Source organism: Pteronotus mesoamericanus, unplaced genomic scaffold, assembly GCF_021234165.1.
Source record: "Pteronotus mesoamericanus isolate MK-2021 breed Mesoamerican mustached bat unplaced genomic scaffold, CSHL_Meso_final scaffold_167, whole genome shotgun sequence".
Classification (NCBI taxonomy): Eukaryota; Metazoa; Chordata; class Mammalia; order Chiroptera; family Mormoopidae; genus Pteronotus; species Pteronotus mesoamericanus.
Genome location: NW_026555308.1, coordinates 11,491,192 through 11,513,560, shown reverse-complemented (window position 1 = coordinate 11,513,560; position 22,369 = coordinate 11,491,192). Strand labels below are relative to the sequence as shown.

The window sequence follows — 22,369 nt, the reverse complement described above, 5'->3', positions numbered from 1 at the left end:
GTATTTATCTTTCATCAACTGGCTTATTTCACTTAGCATAATATTCTCCAGTTCCATCCACGTTGTCTCAAAAGGTAGGAGTTCCTTCTTTCTTTTTTAAATGCAGATTTTATTTATTTATATTTTTTTAAATGTCAAAATCCATTATAAAATAGTAAAAAATTTAAATCCATTATAAAGTCTCAGCAATTAAAACAACATACCAGCACAGAAATAATCAAGTAGATCAATGAAATAAAATGAGCATTCTAGAAACAAATGTATATGTCTAACAATGTAATATACGATTAAACTGATATTTCAAATCAATGGGGGAAAATCAGCCTTATTCAACAATAAGGTGCGTGGACCGCTATTACTTGAAACAAAACAAATATAGAGCCCTATTTCACACATTATACAAAAAATATTCAAGTGAGCTAAAAATCAATATGTAAAACCTAAGGAGATTTAGGAGAAAATACAAAATAATATTTTTCTTACCCTGAAGTAAAATATTCAAACCCAGAAGCTATAAGGTAAAATAGTAACAATATGACAATATTAAACATTTAAGACTATATAGTAAAATGCATATAAAAAAAGTTAAAGGACACATAATAAAATAGGAAACTATTTGCAATACATTTAAAAAAGGGTTAATAGTATTTTGTTTTAGGGAAAAAATTCTACAAACATTTAATTAAAAAATGGATAAAGAATACCAAAAAGTCATGTAAAGCTTTTTAAAATAATATAGGCAAGAAATATACAAAAATAGGCTTAGCTTCAACAAATAAAGTAACACATAACACATCACTGTCACAATCAGATTAATAAGTATTAAAAATACTGGTAATATCAAGTATTGGTGACTGTGAAAGGGTCTGGGTATTCATACTCTTTTTCTTCATCTTCTTAAAGCAGTCCTGTTAGCATATTTTGCGGTGCTGGTTTGGTGGAGGTGTATTCTTTTAGCCTTCTTTTGTCAGGGAAATTCCTTATTTCGCCTTCCATTTTAGTTGAGAGCCTTGCTGGGTAGAGCAGTCTTGGTTGCAGTCTTTTGCTCTTCATGACTTGGAATATTTCTTGCCATTCCTTTCTGGCTTGTAGGGTTTCTGTTGAGAAGTTACTTGCTAGCTTGTACCGGGACTCCCTTCTATGTTACTACCTGTTTCTCCCTTGCTGCCATTAGGATTCTCTGTTTGTCTTTGATATTTGCCATTTTAATGATGATGTGTCTTGGAGTGGGACTCATTGGGTTCCTCTTGAATGGGACCCTCTGTGCTTCCTGGACTTGTGTGACTTTTTCTCTCCTCCAATCAGGGAAGTTTTCCATCATTACTTTTTCAAACAGGTTCTCTATCCCTTGCTCCTCTTCTTCTCCTTCTGGTATCCCTATTATACAGACATTATTACATTTCAGGTTGTCCTGCATTTCCCTAAACATCTTTTCATTCTTTTTGAGTATTTTTTCATTTTCTTGCTCTTCCTAGGAGCTTTTTTCTACCTTGTCCTCCAGCTTGCTGATTTGATCCTATGCTTTGTCTAGCCTGCTTTTGATTCCTTCTAGTGTGTTCTTCAATTCAGAAATTGTACTCTTCATTTCCTCTTGTCTCTTACTGATAGTTTCTATGTCCTTTTTCGTGCTGATATAGTTTGCAGTAAGCTCCTCATAGTTTCCCTGTAGTTTTTGGTAATTCTCTCTGAGCTCACTGAGCTCATTGAGCTTCCTTAGAACTGTTGTTTGCAACTCAGTATCTGATAGTTTACTTGCCTCTACTTCATTTAGGTCTCTTTGTGGGGATTCCTCCTTTCCTTTCGGGTGGGGGGGCATTTCTTTGTCTTCCCATTATCTGTGAGACTCTTCTCTTTTGCTTCTGCTTCTTAGATTGATCTGTCTTGATTTCCTGACTTTGTGGTGTGAACTTCTATGGTTAGAGACCACTGTTTTTACTTTCTGGATCTGCCTCTGATGATGTCAGATGTTGACCCTGTTCGACCCTAGGGAGTCCGTTCGAGACTTCCAGTAATCTCCTGCCTGTGGCTGTGTCCTTCAGCTGTTAATCTGTTCTCTCTGCACTCAGCAGGCTACCTTAGACAGCTTAGGGAGGGGTTATTGGGTCCTTTCACGCTGCTGCCATATGGGGGAGGAGTCCACACTGGGATCCCACCGGCTACTGTCTCCATTCTTTCCCCAAAGCCTCCATCCCCAGTCTCTCCTCAAGTGTCACCAGACCTCTCTGTGCCCCCTTTCGCCAGGGATTTACTGTCTGTGGCTGCCACTCTGCACACAGCAGGCAGCTTAGACAGCAAGGGGCGGGGTGGAATCCCACCTGGGGGCAGGGCTATTGGGTCCTTTGGCAGCAGGGGCCGCTCAGGGGGCATGGTCTCTGCCTGAGCAAGATGGCTGCTGCCACATGGGGGATGAGTCAGCACCGAGATCCCCACGGCTACTCTCTCAGTTCTCTCCCCAAAGCCTCCTTTCCCAGTCTCTCCTCAGGCTTCTCTAGCCCACTTTGCACCCGCCTTTGCTGGAGACCAGGGTAAGTGGCTGCAAATAACAATTTTGCATTGGCCCTGTAAACGGTTCTTTGGGTCTCCAGCCACCTGTCTCTGGCAGAGAGCAACCCTGCCGCTTTTCACAGCTGGCTGGTTTCTATGTACTTTTTGCGTTCTAGTGCTGTAGGCTAGAAATCCCTGCTTTTGGTTAGACCCCGGTCTTCTCAGGGGGATCCAACTGGCCATTTCAATATCCTCTGGTGCTGCTGCCTGCGGATGCCCCGCCCACCTTCTCAGCTCTGCACTGCACTCCTTACCAGTTAGATCACGCTAAAGCCAATTCTTCTGTCTCCGAGGTTACAAGGCTCCTCTCTCGCCACTGTTCAGTTATTTGTTCCAGGTGATTTCTCCACAATTTAGTTGTAATTCCAGGTTGGTCCTGGGAGGAGGTCAGTGTGACTTCCACTCACTCCTCTGCCATCTTGATTCCCTCAGAACCATTGTTTTGAACTCAGTGTCTGATAGTTTACTTGCCTGTATTTCATTTAGTTCTCTTTGTGGAGATTCCTCCTTTCCCTTCGATTGCGGGGTGTTTCTTTGTCTTCCTATTATTTGTGAGAGACTTCTTTTTTGCTTCTGCTTCTTAAATTGATCGGTCTTGATTCCTGACTTTGTGGTGTGAACTTCTATGGGAGGAGATCGCTGTCTTTTCTTTCTGGACCTGCCTCTGATGATATTAGATGTTGACCCTGTCCGACCTTAGGCAGTCTGTTTGAGACTTCCAGGAATCTACTGTCCATGGCTGTCTCCTTCAGTTGTTATTCTAGTCACTCTGCACGCAGCAGTCACCACAGGGAGGGGCAGAGTCCCTCCTGGGGGTGGGGTTATTGGATCCTCTCACGCTGCTGCCACTCTGGGGAGTGGTCTGCCTGACCCAGATGGCTGCTGCCCAATGTGGGTGGAGTCAGCACCGGGATCCCGCCAACTACTCTCTCAGTTTTCTCCACAGAGCCTCTATCTCCAGTCTCTCTTCAACTGTCTCTAGACCATTCTTGGCCCCATTTAGCCAGGGATCTATTTTCTGCCGCTGCCACTCTGTACTCAGGAGTCAGGCTTTAGCACCACCAGGCCAGGGCAGAGTCCCTCCTGGGGGCGGGGCTGTTGTGTCCTCTCACGCTGCTGCCACTCTGGGGAGTGGTCTGTCTGAGCCAGATGGCTGCTGTCGTATGGGGGAGAGAATAACCAGGATCCCGCCGGCTACTCTCTCAGTTCTCTCCCCAAAGTATGCTTCCCCGATCTCTCCTCAGGCATCTCTAGTCCAGTGTGCCCCCGCCTGTGCTGGAGACCACATAGGTGGCTACAAATAAAAATTTATGCATTGGCCCTTTAAAAGGCTCTTTGCATCTCCAGCCACCCATCTCTGGCAAGAGAGCAACCCTGCTGCTTTTAGTAGCTGGTTGTTATCTGTGTACTTTTTGGGCTTTGGTGCGGTAGGCTGGAGATCCCCACTTATGGTTTAGACCCCGCTCTTCTCAGGGGGACCAACTGACCATTTCAATATCCCACTGGTGCTGCTGCCCCTGGGCACCCCTCCCCTCTTCTGGAGTCTCTACCGCACACCTTAACAGTTAGGTTGTGCTAAAACTGATTCTTTAGTCTGTCCGAGGTTGTAAGGCTCCTCTCTCGCTCTTGTTCAATTGTTTGTTCCAGGTGATTTCTCCACAATTCAGTTGTGATTCCAGACTGGTCCTGGGAGGAGGTCAGTGTGACTTCCATTCACTCCTCCACCATCTTGATTTTTCTAATTATATAAATGTTTAATCACTATGTTTTATACCTGGTTGTTGTCTGGCTGATGATATTGCCTATAATATTGTACATCAACTGTGACTGGAAAATAAAATAAATAAAATGTGAAAAAATAGTAGGTAGTTTCAATTATTTTATATCCATAATACAATACTACACAGTTAGAAGAAAGAATGAGGAAGTTCTCTGGGTAACAGTGATATGAAAAGTTATCTGATTTATTGCTACTAAAACAGTGCCTTAGAGAAAAAGAATAGAAATATATTCATTTTTTGCTAAAATGAAATTCTGAATGAATACACAAGAAAACAGCAGAGCAGTTCCGAACTGCTATTCAACTGTGTGTGACTGGAGTGATATGATGGAGTGGTTGCTGACAGAGGTGAGAGTGAGTTTTATTATTGTTTTATTATCTTTGAACAAGTCAATGTATAATATTATTGATGTGTAAACATAAAACAAATCATAAAGATCTTTTTGAATATTGTTCCATCCCCCAGTATATACTATCTCTCAGCTTTGTGTCATTTGAAATTTGCCTTTTGTATATTCATGTTAGTTAATTATTAAAATATTGAACTAAATAGAACTCAGCATATCTTTGCAATAAACAAATAAAAAAATCTTTCCTGTTGATGTTAATCCATTAATCTGCACTATCCTCACTTTAAAAGTTGCAAGAAGCACAACTAAGGGCAAGTCATTTAACCTCCCTAAGCCTCTTTGTAAAATAAGTGTAAATATTTCCATTGCAGGGTGCAAATTAAATGAGACAATACATATCAAGTGCTTGGAACCATGCTTGGCACTAAGAAGTCATCCAGTAATTGCTCATTGGCTTCATTTTCAGTTATGGCTGTTTCCTGGCTGACGTATTCACCATAATGCCATAATATTCAGCCTGTATTTCATGACAGACCTTGCCACATAAGACCTGCAGTGGTGAGAAAGCTTTCTTCTCTTTGTTGGCCTGCTTGGGTTCAAATTCCAGGTCTGAAACTTTCTAGTTGGTGGTCAAGCCACTTAAACTTTCAAAGCCACAGAATCTTTAAAAGTGGGGGTGACAAATGTACTTCATAGGATTAAAAGGAGAATTGAAGAAATATTAGATGTGAGGTACATTGCAGGGTTTTGGGCACATAGTAAGTAGTCAATAAATGTTAGCAATTAGTGTTATTATTTCATCAACTACATTCCTGGTTCCCTATTACATGAAATAACATAAAAAGTATTGCAATTATTACCTAAATTTTGAAGAAAAATAAAACCCCTCATGCTAAACCTCATTTCTAGCTTGTCTTGACTTTCTAATTATATATCAAACTTCCAAATAAAAAATTTATTCCTACCAACCGTTCTGACACACATACAAAATTATTCTGATGAATAAATGATCATAGGTTTTAAAAATCTCCCTAACACAGGCATAATACAGGCTAGCTCTAAAAGTAACAGGGGTTGAAATCAATATAAATATTTTTTGTATTATTTTCTCAAACATTTAAGATTTAACAGCTTTGAATTTCTAAATATTTGTCAATATAACATGGCTGTAAGTACTAGCTTAGGTTTTCTGAAAGAAAAAAACAACCATGATTTTTTAAGAAAGGGTACTTATTCCTATAGTCACTTCTTAAAACTAACAAATTAACTTCAGCAGATTACAAGAATTCCCCCAAGTTTTTCTTTTAGCACAATTAGTAAAATAAAAGTTCTATGTATACTTTTTATTCCTTATAAGATTGTTATCTCTTTAGCTTTTTCTTAAAGTAGCCAGAGCCATTCAGGATTTTGAATTTAGTCCTTGAAAGTAATTACAATTTCTGTACTGGAAATGACTAAACTAATGAAGGGAAAGGAGGCTCAGATTTCTGTATTCTGCAAACCCTTTGTTTTTCAAGCAGCATTATTTTAATTATTTCCTATAAATACATCATTGTCCTGAAGGAAAATATTTTTCAGATAAACATTAAGAATCTTTAATCATCACTTGGAATGTCACTTGGAAATGACCTCAGCATATTATAAACCTTCAAAATAGATTTAGTGCATGAAAGTTCATTTGCCGAATTAAAAAAAAAAGAAGCAACTATTACATGGAATTTTCATTAAACAAGTTATTTTATAAAGACTTTAGCGTTTTTATGTATGGCAACAGAATAGCTTTAGAAAATTCTGGGAGATAATGGTAAAAAAAAAATTGCCAACTTCACAACTGAGGTGTTAGCCACAGAAGGATTCCACTGACCCTCACCCACCCCCATTGCTACTCTCAACTTTTCTGAGGCTTCCTCTTTTGGCTGACTTGGCCATTCTCTCTGCCACACCAATACTTCAATTAACCTTGGGCAGAAATTAAGATTTCTTTCCAAATCCAAGAGACACCTGGAGACCCAAGTACTTTTTTCCCAGTGATTCTGACCATGAAGCAAAGATGGAGGGACTGGATAGAAGTTGTATCGGCTGCTGCCTTTACATACACCTTTGCCACGACGGCCTCAAGAAAGGTAGAGGCAGTTGCACCTGGCTGACCTGAGACAGACAACCATGGGCAGATACTCATGTCAACATAGAAATCTAGTTTCTTTCTCCTTAGCACAGTACACTGTTAAAGATCTGCAACCTTAATATGGTCCTTGAGGCTGTAGGCAAGTGACTCTAGAGGGACCTTTATTTTAAATGATAAGGGAATTCCAACAGGTATCGAAGTACCAAACAAAAAGCAAATTTCAGTTTTGAACAACCCAACTCCATGCACAACAGCAACATACTCAAAGAATACACAGGAAAAGTATAAGGAAAAACTGCAGTAGTTAAAAACATACAGGGGTTGTTGGTATGGAAAATAATACAATAATTAATAATTATACAAGAAGAAACTCAGTGTTTCATGTACTCACAAATGTAAACCTACTTTTGTCCATCCCTGCATATATGGAGGAAAAACCCTGAAAACAAGCTATTACCCATAAGCTTAAATAAATATTGATATATTCATCCCACTGAAATTATGCTATAATAAAAAAAATCCAGAAGGATCTATAAGTACTGAAAAAGGAAAATGTTCATGATATACAATTAAGCAGAAAAAAATGCCTACTGAATAGAATGGATTATGTGTGCATATAACAACACATACACAGAGAAAGCAAGAGAAAGAATGAGACAGGTAAGGAAAGCAGCAGGTAGGCTGGCAGACAAGGGCAGGCAGGGAGAGTATGTGCAAGGAGGGCTGAAAGCCAAAGAAACAGAGAGAAGGTGAGAGGAAACAAATAGGTAAGAGAGAGAGAAAATATGTGCAGGAGGCAGATAGAGACCAACAGATACACAGGGACAGATATGAAGTGTACACTCCAAAATGGCTACTGCTGTGTCTCATACAATAGCCACTAGTCCCATGTGTCCATTTAAATTGAAGTTAACTAAAGTTAAGTAAAACTTAAAATTCCATTCTGCAATGGAACAAGTCACGTTTGAAGTGCTCAACAGCCACATGTGGTTAATGGCTACTGTATTGGCTGCACAGAATAGAACATTTCCACCACTGCAGAAAGTTCTGCTAGGTAGGGCTATTCTACATCCTTTGGTATTGTGTAAACTTTTTGTACTTTCACAGTCTGCAAAAAGAATAAAGGCATTTCCAATTTGAAAAAATTGGATGTTTCTATCCCTCTCCTCCCATTCTGCATTTCTTTTAACAGTTCTTTTTAAAGCATCACAGAAGCTCCAGAGGTTTCATAAAGGCTTTATGACCTGTATATTGCCAATTTCTCTATTATTTGATTCTTACTCAGTTCTACTTAATAAGAGTTCAAATGCCACCAAAATAAGGAAGACAACATACATTTGGAGCATCGTGACATCGCTCTTGTTCTCTAAAATAAAAAAAAGGTCATGTTACTCATTCTTAGTAGAAGCAAGCACAGTTGATAGAAAACCTCTGCAGTTTAGACAAACATTTTAAATTGAACCTTTTCTTCAAAAGAATAATAGTACTTAAAAATAGCATTCATTTTTTTTTTTTTATGACTCAATGTAGTACAAAGTAGAGAGGGAAAAAAACTAAACCTAAAGTTAAAAAAAAAAAATGCCACATGAACTAAAAAAAAAAATGACAATGCTAAGAACCAGTTTTCAAATGAAGGCTATAACACCAAAACAACAAAGGTTCTTAATAACCAATTTTTAAAGGCTTTCTCAGGTTATACAAGTCTGAAGCACCTGGCAAAGTTTTAGGAGGGTAACATTTTAAGGAAAAGTTAATGGAAAGGTCACCAGAAAAAAACATAAAGCATATATGCAAGTTTGTGGGACATGTACAAATAACTATTTGAGACTCTTAGTCCCCTTTGAAAAAACGTTTGGTTGCTGCTGAAAAATCACAGTCCAGTCACTATTGCTATCTCTACCAGCATTCAGTGACCCACTGGGCCCTCCAGGCAAATCTAAATTGTGTCCTCAAAGTTCTGCTCAAAACCCTTCACAATATAATGTCCATCTATTTTCCTAATGCAACCATGTACTGTTCTATCACCGGAACTTAAGTTCTTACCACAGGGCTTTACATAATACATAAATCTAGACAAAAGAATATAGTGTAGACCAACTGAGCAGAACCCATGCATACTGGACAATCTGACTGAATGCAAGACTGAGTGGGGTTATGAATTAGTGGGGAAAAAGATGCACTATGCATCAGACATGCTGGCTTGCACAACTAGTTTATTCACATGGAAAATTATTCCCTATCCCATACCACAAACAGAAATAAATTCCATATGGATGAGACTTATGCTGAAGAGAAGAACAAACTTTTAGAAAAAAAAAATGGTAGAATCTCTTTATAACCCCAAAGTACTCAGAGTAAGATTTATAAACATAATGCAAAAAGCTGTAACCATAAATGAGCAGACTAAAAAGTATGACGTGATTAAAATGTAAAACTTGAACACAACAAAGCACACAATAAAAAACATGGTAAGATAAGCCACTGGGAGAACATATTTGAAGTTTAAAATACCAACAAAAGATAAATAATCAGAATATCTAAAGAACTAAAGATATGTATGAGGGGATAGCGAGCTAATAGAAAAATATACAAAAGATCAACAAAATCACAAAAGAGGAAACTGAAATAGGCAGATAAACATATGGAATGATGCTCAAATGCACCAGAAATCAAGAAAATACACCATTTTAAATAAGCGAAAAATTTGACAGTCTGATAATTCCAAGGCTCGGCAAGGATGTGTAGCAACAGAAACTCCCAGACAGTGATGTTAGGTGCTGAAATTTGTACAACTACTCTGGAGAATAATCTGGCAACATCTAGAAGTCAAGGATGCACATATCCTATGTATAAGCAATTCTATCTGTAGGTACAAACTCTAGAGAAGCTATTAAATATGCACAAGAACATAATGTACCACATGTTCATAGCAACATTGTTTAACAGCAAAGCATGGAAATACCCAAAACTTCCAATGACAGGATGAACGAACTATAATATAATCCTAAAATACCATACAGCAAAAATGAAAGATTTACTGCCACATATATCTACATGGATATATTTCATACAGAATGTTAAGTAGTAAAACAAGATGCAGAAATATATATAGAGTAGGATACCATACTGTACAAAGTTTGGGATACACAAACTAAACACGCTGCTTATAAATACATATGCATATAATGTAAGTAAAAAACCATGAGAAAACAGCAAACTTCAGGATGATGGTTCTTCTCCTGCAGAAGGAAAAAGGGGAAATGGCATCTGCGAGGGGTACACAGGGAACATTGGCTAAGTGTGCAATGTTTTATCTTATACCATTTTAAGCTTTTAATGTAAAACAAAGATAATGCAATGTTAAAATTTATACTGTATAGAGGTTATATTATGCTGTATTCATGAAATATTTCAAAGTATGAAGCAACTTGTATTTTAAAGAATGAGAAAAAGAAGCAGAGGCTGAAATTTAACAAAATGGTTGTCTCCTGATATTGAGCCTTTGGCTATGAATAGTATTTTTATTTCTTTTCTTTTTAGTCTTCTATATTTTCTAATTTTTTTATTTCATAAAGTCAACCCAGATACTTCTAACCCAATTTATTCTTCCATTTTATTCCAAAATTCAACATTGTACTTTCTTGCTCCTGTGGTGGAGAATGTGGCATGAAGTATGCACTGTCTCCTCTTCTCAAACATGGGCTCTTGGAGGGCATACCACATGTGTTCTCATTTTTATATAAATTATGTATGAAATGCCTACAAGGCGCTAGTTACCGTACCAGCAGCAAGAGTAATGAACGTGAACAAAACATGCATTTCTCTTCCTCCACAGAGTTTAGTCTCAATGAACAGAAACATTAAATAAACATTGAAAAAGCTATATAATTAAAATTGTAAAGACTGCTATGAGCCCTGGCTGGTGTGGCTCAGTGGATGGAGCAATGGCCTGTGAACCAAAGGGTCACCAGTACAATTCCCAGTCAGGACACATGCCTGGGTTTGCAGGCCAGGTCCCCAGTAGGGGGCACACAAGAGGCAACCACACATTAATGTTTCTCTCCCTCCCTTCCTCTCTAAAAATAAATAAATAAAATCTTTAAAAAAAAAAAGACTGCTATGAAGGAAAGGAATAGGAATAGCTGCTGTGGAACAATACAGCAGAAAGGCCTGGTATAATCTAGACTGGATAGGAGAAATAGGAATATGCCAGGAAGGGAAGGGAAGGGTGGAAGGGCCTCTGAACAGAGAGACAAAACCCACCAATATCTTTGTTGCTGGGCCAGAGCACCCATTACTTACACAGTATTTAACAAATGCTTCCTGTTTGATTCTAAGGCAGTCTCTGAGCCATTAGCAGATTCTGTGCCTGCGGCTCTCTGGCACCAAAGCAGTCTTTGGGGGATGTCTCCAGAGGCAAAACGAATAGCCATTTAAAGAGACAGAACAGATTCTGAGCCAGTTGTGTGTAGTAGTTCAACACTCAAAGAGCATTTTCTATATAGTCTGTCATCCCCCACCTCATGAGAGAGCTAATCTACCTCTCCCTCCATCTGTTCATCCATCCAACCCCTTCCTTGTCCAATACCCTCATCCCCACCTTTTTCAACGACTTAATTCAATACATTTAAGAGGACCTACATATGCCAAACTAGGTATATGAAGACCCACACAAGCATAGCCTCTGCCTCAAAGAACTTTCCTTCTAGATAAGTGGATCTCAACTAGGAGTGACTGTGACCACAGGGGACATTTGACAATGTCTGCAAACATTTTTGGTTGTGACAATGGGAATAGGGGGAGTGCTACTGGCATCTAATGGGTGGTGTCCAGGGATGCTGCTAAACACCCAGCAATGATTCTTACAATGACACCCCCCCCACAAGAAAGATCTCCTGGCCCCAAATGTCAGTAACACCAAGGTAGAGAAACCTAGTGTAGGTTACTTAGACACATGTCTAGAGTTGACTGCCAAAGCAGGGTGGAAAAGGTCAAGGACAAGAGGCAAGCAGGTCAAGTATCAGAGGAGAGTATTAAACACCAGGTCATTAGATGAACCTAGAAGAAATGTCCATGGTGCTTAGGTTGAGAAACCTACTATAGAAAATTAGTGACATAATTATATCATAATACAGCAGGAGTATAATGTGTCGACCAAATACAAAGGGGGACAGCCAGTCTAGAACTGGGGTGAAAAAGCTTCCTTAGAAATGACATCTAATTTAAACCCTGAATAGATGCGTTAGAAAGGGTTGTAAGGATGGAGGCACGATAAAGGAGCTATTCCAGACAGAAGGAAGACAAGTAGGACTACGGAATGAAAGACATGTTTATACAGTGGAAAACTGGGTAGTAGCTACTGAAGAACTGACAAGCAAATGGCCCAGGTCATAATGAGCTTATATGATGGGTTAAGAAATGTGGTCTTTATGTTTAGGGCTATAAAAGCCATTGAGAGGATTTACACAGAGGAGTAGCATAATCAAAACTGGTTTTAGGACATTCATTCTGGAGAATGGATTGCTAAGAAACTGAGCATGAGGGGACTCCTGAAATCCAGATGACAAAACTGTGGCTTGACCTAATGGTGGTTCAAGGATGGAAGGGAGGTATTCGAGAGGTGCTTAGACACAGTCAACATTATACTAAGACATGTACCTATCCTGGTTCTCTGTCTAGTAATTCCAAAGCCCCCAAACTCCTAAACCTAAACCTAACTAGGATCATGTGACACCAAACCAGAACCTGAACTGACTTGAGGCTATTTATCCTATTTAATGCGAATATTTCAAAGCAGAAATATTAATGTTTGATTACGAGGTGCCACCCCAGACCCCACTGGGTAGCATATCAACTTTTTAAATTTCAAAAGAGCCTGTATTCCAAAATGCAGCTAGGCCCAAAGGTTTAAGGTATAGGATTGAAGGCCTATACAAGGTGCTGAATGAACTTCGTCAAACTACATTAAATTGGACAAAGTGGGTTTCCAAAGATTATGTGTTCAGAATATTTTTCTAAATCAGTATTCTTATTAACAATAGTATGAAAGTACCAGATACCAAACACAGACACACACACAGGCGCACATGCATGCACATATACCGTATGACTCATTTTATGGAACTTTGCCTTGAAAAACCGAGAAATTTGGCATGTGATCCCAGCAGACTCACAGTAGTGAGATTTGGAGAAAGAACTAAAAAAAATTATTTCACAGTAACTTATGTATTTCATAATTCCTGCTCCTGGATTTCCACATGGAAGAGAGTTAGTACAGCCACAAACACACCAAGGACTTAACTTTCTTGGTAGAGGAGATCTGGCCCTTTTTGTACTTGTGTCAAGTACTACAGATACTGTGTCAGGTAGTCACTGGCCACAGCTGCGGTGGCACAAAGGAAGGGCCCAGGACTCTGTCATTCATTCTTTCACTCATCACATATCCGTGAAGAGGTTTCTGTGTGCCAGGCACTGGTTATTCTTGGTGCTGAGGATACAGTGCTTAGGAGACAGACATGGTCCTTCAGAGGTTATGAATCTCACAGAGTCACATGGACATGGAGCATATAATTGCAGTAGGAGCAAAACCTTATGATGGGAAAGCATAATGAAGACACTCTACAGCATAGGGACCGAATGTTGTAGGAAGGAAAGGATCTAGAAAGATCTCTCTGAGGAAGTGATATTGAAACTGAGACTTAAGGGATAATTAGAAATTATTGATCTGAATAGATTAGAAAGAGACAAAGAAACTGAAGAAAAGCAGAAAATAGGAGAAAACCAGAGAATAGGAGAAAATAATAGTTGAAAAAAGGCTAAGGGTAAGAGGTAGAAGTCAGTGAAGCTCAGAGCCAGCAGAAACCTGGTGGAATACAGCTTCATGTGTGGCCTGGAGAGGAGCTATTACCTGGAAGAAATCCTCCTGGAAACTGGATTATACTTCCTGATGTTCTGGAAGGTACTTTTGCACCTAAAAATAAAGTAAATCTGGGAACTGGGGTTTGAAACACTTAAATGTTTATTTTGTGCTTATTTGGGCTAGGGGAATACAGCCTTTCTATGTAATAAAATACACCTAAAATGCACTTCAAATGGATAAAATGAATAGTTGCATACTGAAACACTTAGAACACTTACAATAAGTCTGAATAATAACTTAGGTCATCATCAATATACGGCCAACTGTGTAAAGTACTGTGGTCTGGCAGTGTGTTTTAAAATAATAAATTGACCAGATACATAATTGAGATATTCAGATGTCAATTGGGAAGATTTTGGCAACATTAAAGTTTCCAACCACAAACAAATTAGTATAAATCATACTCTCTATTCTGAACCTATGACAGTTTGAAAAGCAAATGCTAGTATTCTACCCCCAAAGATCAGCAGGAACTAGCCCTCCACAGCAACTATTTTAATTGCTGGATGCTTGTTGTCCCACACCAGAATAATAGACTTTCAAAAAACAGTGTGAGCACATTTTAGTTCTATCCATCTAATACCTTTTATCCTGAAAAAAAAAAAAAAATCAAGAGACCTAACTAAATTGTAAGCATTCACAATTAACTAACTGCACCAGGGAGGCCTGGCGGCGGGCTAGGGTGGGAGTGGGAATCAAGCTTGATGAAAGGTAGGGAATACTTCACAACTGTTAGTTTCATTGTGGATATGCTTCTTTTCTTTCTTTCTTTCTTTTTTTTTTAAAACCATCTCCTCCCCAATTGGCCACCCAGACCATCCTAAAGTCCTCAGTTACCAGGCCTGATTTGCAGCTTTTCTCTGTGTAAACTCCTGCCATCACGTTAGAGGAGGTGGAATTCCCTCTACTTATCCAGTGTCTCAGTTACTCAATTTCCTCAATAACAGGAACCTTCCCATTCTCTCCAAGTTCCCACAATAACAATCACATCCTAGACCCATCCTAAAACCTGAATTCTGAAACAACTTCGTGTGAATACATCCTTCCTTCTCCTTTATGCCTCTTGTGCCTCTTGGTTCTTCCCTCCCTTCACTCATCCATCCAGCTAGCCCACATTCAACTAATATTCATTAAGTATCTGATTAAATATCTGCCTTTTGACAAGTTCTCTTCTAGGTGCAAGGGGGAAAAGCATTATTTAAAAGTGATTTAATAACCGAGACAGAAATCTCTGTCCTGATGTAATACAAGGAAGCAAATAAGTAAAAGGTATACTATCAAGTAGCAATATATGCTGAGAAATGGAAAGGCAGAGAAGGGAGGTGTTTGTGCTTGGCAAGAGGAGCCCCATTTCAAAGAGAGTGACGAGAAATGCCCTGAGAAGGAGATATCTCAACAACCCTAACCCTGAGGGAGGTGAGGGATCAAGCTATAAAGAGTACTCTGAGTACGATGGAAATAAGAAAACTGGGCTTCTACTGTAAAATGATCACTCTGGCTGCGGAGTCAGGAAAAGTTGATGGTAGAGGAAAAACAGAGAAAGGAAAACCTAACTCTCACCTTGCTTCCTTCGTGCCCCTTTCAAGTGGTGGGTCTTTTTCCTTCCCCAGCTCTCATGCTCCTGAGCTTGAAAGTGGGGTGGGTATCATCATGCTCATCACTGTTGTTTCCAAACCACTCTCTCCCCCTCCTGCCTAAAGTCCCTCACCTTTGAACCTCATATCATCAGCCTGTTTTCAATGTCACTATCATTAAATTGCCACCACTACTGTGGCTTTTAGCCAACAAGGCCTCACCCAATCACCCCCATGATCATTCACCAAACCAAGGACATGCCTCCATCATTGCAATTTCCTGCACCAACTCTCTGACCACCCCCCTGCCCTAAATTTACAGCTCACACTCTTTCAAATTTTGGATCCAACACTCCATTCACCTTCTGAGGTCTCCACACCGCCAACCCTACCACTTTTTTACTGTCCCCTGTTCCTTGATATGGTCTCTCCACTCTTGTACTTCATGGTCAGTCACTTAAACTACTGCTTCTTTGTGCTTGCTTGGCAGACCCTCAACGCCAATTAACACCCAATCCACCCCCACTCTATACCTGCCCCTCAACAGTGAGAACTCATGGGGTGAAAGGAAGCCAACAATCAACAGAACAAGGCTCTTGAGTGGGTGAGTGGGGATAGGAGCACAGAACACTCACATGCAGTAAGGGGAGAGAAAGCTCAGTGCAGGACACAGGTCTATGTGGGTTGGGGGTTTGGCAGAAGCTGGTGGGAAGGTTTGGTAGAAGCTGGTGGGAAGGTTCAGCAGAAGACTGAGGACATTCTCTTCTGGTTGCTTCTATGTTCTTAGTGAATGGGAGCAAGGCCATCAAGTGAGTGTGAAAAGGAAAGATGTGTTAGAGGCCTGAGAATCTAGAGAGGGGAATGAATGGGTGTGGTACCTCTCTGAGGCCGCAGCGCCTCCCTCTACGAACTTAACCAGCCCTCTCCTGCCCTATCTTGTCTCTTTATCCAGTCTAGATCTGTGCAGGGGGTATAGAAGGGATATAAAACCACTTCAACAATACCTACCCAACTCTGGGCTTCCCCATTCACAACCCCTAAAGCCAAGCACAGCTTAACAAGTTCAGAAAGCTGATATGAGTCCATCATAAACTTACGTTAATTCATTTCAACTGGATTCTCAGTGCTTCTCAGTAAATCCTTTATTCATCTCTAGTTAAAGCCCATTCCAAGGCCCACGATCCTTACTAACAGCAGTATGAAACTTCCAGGCACCATATACATATCTTATGATTCATTTTATGGAATTCTGTCTTGAAAACCTAGAAATTTTTTTTCAAATTTTATTGTCACTCAATTACTTTTGTTCCCCCTTTCCCCCCATTACTCTCCCTCACCTCACCCACCGCCCCTACACTGAATCCTCCCTCCACATTGTCCCTGTTTATGGGTCCTCCACATAGGTTCCTTGACTTGACCCTTTCCCTTCTTTCCCCCCTGTTATCTCCCTCCCCCGCCCCTCTGGTCACTGTCAGTTTATTCTTTATTTCCCCGTCTCTGATTCTATTTTGCTTGTTTTGTTGATTATGTTCCACTTAGAGGTAATATCAAACGATATTTGTCTTTCACCCCCTGGCTTATTTCGCTTAGCATAATGCTCTCCAGTTCCATCCATGCTGCCGCAAAAGGTAGAAGTTCCTTCTTTCTTTCTGTTGTGTACTATTCTATTGTGTAAATGTACCACAGTTTTTTGATCCATTTATTTACTGATGGGCACTTAGGCTGTTTCCAGCGCCTGGCTATTGTAAATAATGCTGCTATGAACATTGGGGTGCACAAGTTCTTTGAATTGGTGTTTCAAGATTCTTAGGATATAATCCCAGCAGTGGAATTGCTGGGTCAAAAGGCAGTTCTGTTTTTAGGAAAACCTAGAAATTTCGCATGTGATCCCAGCAGACTCACAGTAGTGAGATTTGGAGAAAGAACTAAAAAAAATATTTCACAGTAACTTATGTATTTCATAATTCCTGCTCCTGGATTTCCACACGGAAGAAAGAGTTAGTACAGCCACAAACACACCAAGGACTTAACTTTCTTGGTAGAGGAGATCTGGCCCTTTTTATACTTGTGTCAAGTACTGCAGATACTGTGTCAGGTAGTCACTGGCCACAGCTGTATTTACTGAATTTTCAGTATTTACAGTAAATACTGAAACAGAGTACTTAGTAAATGGTAACTTTCTACTTTCTTCAGGTCCTTAGCAATGTTCCCCTCCCATCACTCTGAATAGATGAACTTGGTTTCTATCTTATGGAGGGCAAAACCCACTTGATGCGGGTGAGGGTCTTTAAAACTTCCTTTCTCTGTAACTCAAAATCCCTGCAGGTTAACATTTACTTGTCCCTCCCTCCTGGATCCCAAACATTCTTCCCTTCATTATATGGCTAACCCCAACCCTCTCTCTACTATTCTCATCCTCTAATCCACGGAGCTTTATTCAGTTATCCTACCTTTCTCGAATTTTGAATTTATTAAATTTATGTTATGAAGAGAAAAAGATATTGCAGATGAAAGACACAAAATGATCAAGTTGTATGAATAAGAAAGACCAGGGAATGCTCATGAAAACAGTGATAAAACTGGTCTCACTGCATAGTAGAGTGTGTTTTGGATGGTGATAGAAAATAGATGGATAAGGTGGGACAAGATTACAGAGTATCTTAAAAGCCACACCGTGCAGATTGATGATTGCTGAATGAGAAAATGCTCACAACCAAAGTAATATTTAAGGGAGACGAGAGTCAGAGCAAAGGATAGGATGGGATGGGATGGGATGGGGTGGGGTGGAGTGGAGTGGGGTGGGAAAGGAAGGATTTCACCTTGGAACAAGAACAAGGATGGGGGTTGGGGCTGAGAGGGAAGGCAAAAGGGTGAGGCAGTCATCCGGACAAGTATGAGAACCTGCCAAATGTGGAGGTAGCGAGAAGGGAAAAAAAGACTAAAGACATTTCCCAGAGAAAAATGGGCAGAACCTGGTGACTAACAGCATATTGTGGATTAATTTCAATGTAGAGGGGTGGTGTAATTGCTACAAGATGGAAGGCACAATGTTATATTGGTAAAGTGCCCAGAATCACAGGGCTTGGAGACTGGAAGGAGCCAGGACCTCTGAGATTATGTGATTCAGCATGCTCACTTTATAAATGAGGAAGCAGAGACCCAAAGAAATAAAGTGATTTGTCCAAAGTCACAAAGCAAGTTGCTGAGAGAGCTTGGGCTAGAACGCAGTTTCTTATCTGCCTTTAGAGCTCCCTCCCTGATACCATGCTGCCTCCTGCAGAACCCATTCTAAGCTTCCTATTTGCCCACTGAGGCCCTCCAGTGCCACACTTCTACTGATAAAAATTACACTAAGGAGCTAGCCACCTGACTTCTGTTTCTGCACATATCCGGTCCAAGACAGTTAACTCTCAAACATCACAGCTTCAAAGCTGCTGGACTGACTCTACCCTAGGACCTTTCTGAAGATAAGCCTGGCTTGTTCTTTCATGGGGAGCCCCGCTCAGACTGTGGTATGTCTCCTGGCACTGTTTTAAACTTTCTAGTAAGTCTCAAGGCAATAGAGTAAAATGAGACACACATCCTGCTCTAAGAACCATTAAAATGATTTTGATATTTAAGGACAAACCATATTGATCATTACTGTTTCCTTATCCCCCCCTTGTCTGCCTCAGTAACAGAATTTAAGATGCTGTTTGTCTCCTTTATGATGGAACTCTTCGGGCATGTGTAGGATTCCCAGGCAAAACCTGAATTTGTGTTTGGTATTCTTCATAATGTCAGTTCAGAGACCTCTGCTGATAACAAAAGCAGTCTATTATATTTCTAGCAGGGCTTCTACATATTTTTCCGGACAACATTCATTAGTAAAATAGGAGTTTCTAGGTAATTTTCTAGTAAACTTTTAGCCTTAACATAAGTTAACATGAAAATAGCGTCCAATATTTTATGGAAACCAAGCATGGTCATTTACGCTAAATAAATACAGAAAACTTGGCCATCTCATTTCTGTCAGAATCAAGGACTTTATCAAGCTACGATGGACTTGACCAAGCAATCCATATTATAAGATATTTAGAGTGGACTGCCCTGAACTATTTGAACTTATGAAGAGCTGCCTGAAGGAAGTCAATAGATAATACTGAATAATTTTATATCAGAAGTATTTAATATTGTTTATGTTTTCTCCTCTTGTTTTTCCCAAGAGTTGCAATAACAAAATTTTTTTAAAAAAGAAAAACTATAAATTATGCCAAATCTTTCTTTGGGAAAATTCTGACAATTCTGTGTTTTCAAGGACAAATTTTCAAAGTACCAGTGCCCTAAGTGATGACAGTATTACAACTAAATGTGCACAATTCAGGTAGCAAACTTGACCCCTTGGTTTATGCTATCTCCTAACTTTATTTCCTCATACTACTCATTTTGAAATTTACTTTTTAATCACATGCTTTGAGCATCTCAAAAGCTTAAACTGAGTACATTTGTTTGCTTAGCAGCTTTAAGGTATTCTCTTTTATGACTAAGCGGCAGGTGCTGATCAGTTTATTTTCATGCACGTAAACTAAGCCCTTGAACTTGGACTGAGGAAAAGCATTCAGCTTAAAGTTTAGAAAGGAAGGAACTACACAACAGCTTCCTTTAGAACAGCCTGCTTTTTCAGCTTCCTGTATGAAAATAATATTGTACTTTTATAGGAATTTCTAAGAAACAATGAAGAAATTATATTTAAGCCTTTAGACGGTTAAGCTTCGAATCCTTTAAAAAGCGAACAATTTCTTCCAATAATTTTGATATTTAAGTCAAGCCAAGAACAGAAAAAAAGATTAATAAATAAAATAGAAATATGGTACAAAGTTTACAGTAGATTATGTAATTTTCAGATTATCATAAATTCACATTTTCTTCCAGTAAATGACAGACATTAAGAGTTTTGGCTTTAAAAGTCCCAAATACCAAGCTACTGTATTTGCTAGAGATGATGAGGGAAAGGCTCTTCTCTGTTTGTGTGGCTGCTATTGTTGTTATGAAACTATTTTGATTAAAACAAAAACACAACAAGCTTATTATTAAACGCAGCTTTTCAAACTCTAACTGAACCAGAGATAATTGACTATTCTCTTTAAAAATAAAATGCATGCAGAACATCAATTCCAGAGGAGAGAGAAGTAACCTCCTCAAAGTACATGCCTTAGATGTCCTCTCAAACTTCTATGACGTCATGAAGTGACCCAGCAGGCTGCTTCCACAGCCATCTCTCACAGAACGGATTTCAACAGCGAATGTGTGTATGGCCAGCAAGGCGACTATAAGGTCTATCAGCCTTAAATTCTCTCTGTGCATAATTCAGTCACTACTGTGCACTTAGAAATTCTCTATCAAGGGTCATTAAATGAAATAAAGTTCATGGTGAAATTCAACCTATCCTTCTTACAGTACTCTTTCCTAAATGCTAATATTTCATCTTATTCAAATATTCAAGATTCAAGTGTGTCAGAAAATTCCAATCACTTGGACTATGGGAAACTACAGCTAGAGAAACTGTAGTCTCCTGGGTGTCTTTTAACGCACCCCAGTCCTACCCCTGCATAGGAACAAGCAGCTGTTGCAAATACAAGGCTCAGAGAAGCATATGGCCCTGGCCTAGGAGGCCAAAATCAGATGGACAGCAGCCCAATCCACTGTAAGCTCAAACCCTGGAAGCAGCGCAGTCCACTGCTATAAGCTGGACCCCGTGAAGTAAAGGGCTATCTAGAAGGAGAAGCAATGGTAGGAACAGAAGGTGGAGGTGGCCAATGTCTGGAAAGAGAATTGGGTGCTTTCTGTCCCTACTGGAAATCAGACACTTGGAGAAGGCAATAACCAGGTGTGTCTTCTAGAGTCCAGCAAGTCTGACTGTGACCTCTCCCTGGTGGACCTTGTACCGTACTGCTACTGACCCTTCCGCACCCTCCTTTCCAGCAACTGCCACCCCACAAGCACTACATTCACCTGTTTACCTTTTCATCTGCCTGTAAGATTTTAAGGTCACTGAAGTGGAGGAGTTCATCTTTTCATCTTTGTGTCTATCTCTAGTTTTTAGAAGAAACTGGCACAAGGCAATCCTCCAGTGTTTGTCCTTAAATTTTTTGTTGAGTTGTTAGAGAGAGAAAAATAAAGTCTGTCTTCTAGTATATTCACACACACCCCTATTGTGCCCAACCCCTATTCTATGCATAGTGTTCATACCTTATATCTGATCAAAAACCACTTTCAGGAAAGGATATAATAAACTTATTCATTCTAAAAGGAAAAGGATATGTGGTTGATCTCTCTTAGTGGCCCTGTAGAATGAAGGAATTCCAATTATCCAGACGTGAATAAGAGAGATTCTAGGTGGCAGCCCTGGTTGGCCCACCACATAAACAGGTTTTTCTGTTTATTTTTTTCCTACATATTTGACTCCTTTGGTTATGCCTAACTGCTATCTCTATCCTCTGTCCTCTCTCTGGTAGCCTATGCTTAGACTCCCTTGAATACAGTAACGGGGCCAAAAAGCAACTATATTACTTTAATTAAAATGCGGAACACTTACACATATCACTGTAAAGTACAGTTTCAGTGTACACTTTATTTCATATTTGTCCATTTTCATTCTCAACTACGTTGGAAGATGCCTAAGGATAGGCACTACGTATACTTCACACTAAGTCCTAGCCCAATGCTAAGCACATCATAGGTAGGTACCCAATGGAGTACTGCAAATAAAATTTGTAATCCAGCAAGATAGAAAATGTTTTATATAATAACCTCACTGTTATAAAAGCATTCAAAATTATCCGCAAGCTAGAATGAACAATGGTAATACTGATGCTGTTAAAAAAACAATTCACATTTATTTAGAATTTATTGTCAAATTTTGACCTATGCCCTTCACAGACAGTCTCTCATTTAATCTTTATGAGGTTCGGAGAAATTAAATACTTCCCAGTTACTCTATCAAGTAGCACAGGTGGCAGGCTGATTCCAGAGTCTACATTCAACCAGGTTATGAATTTAAAAATTTGAAATTGCCCAAATATTTCCTAACAATATGGC

At 39.6% G+C, this 22,369-nt stretch overlaps 1 protein-coding gene across 4 annotated transcripts in view; it reads right to left on the bottom strand.

The window, feature by feature from the left end:
• Positions 1 to 22,369, bottom strand: part of MRTFB (myocardin related transcription factor B) — a 236,227-nt gene that overhangs the window by 185,030 nt on the left and 28,828 nt on the right. For 2 of the 4 annotated variants that reach the window (XM_054589599.1, XM_054589597.1), the window contains exon 3: positions 8,135 to 8,165. The exons of the other annotated variants lie outside the window; for them this stretch is intronic. Coding sequence is in view for 1 of the 2 variants with exons in the window: in XM_054589597.1 (XP_054445572.1) it covers positions 8,135 to 8,145 (11 nt within the window). In the remaining variant the exon portion in view is untranslated. The remainder of the gene's footprint in view (positions 1 to 8,134; positions 8,166 to 22,369) is intronic. 4 annotated transcript variants of the gene reach the window in all.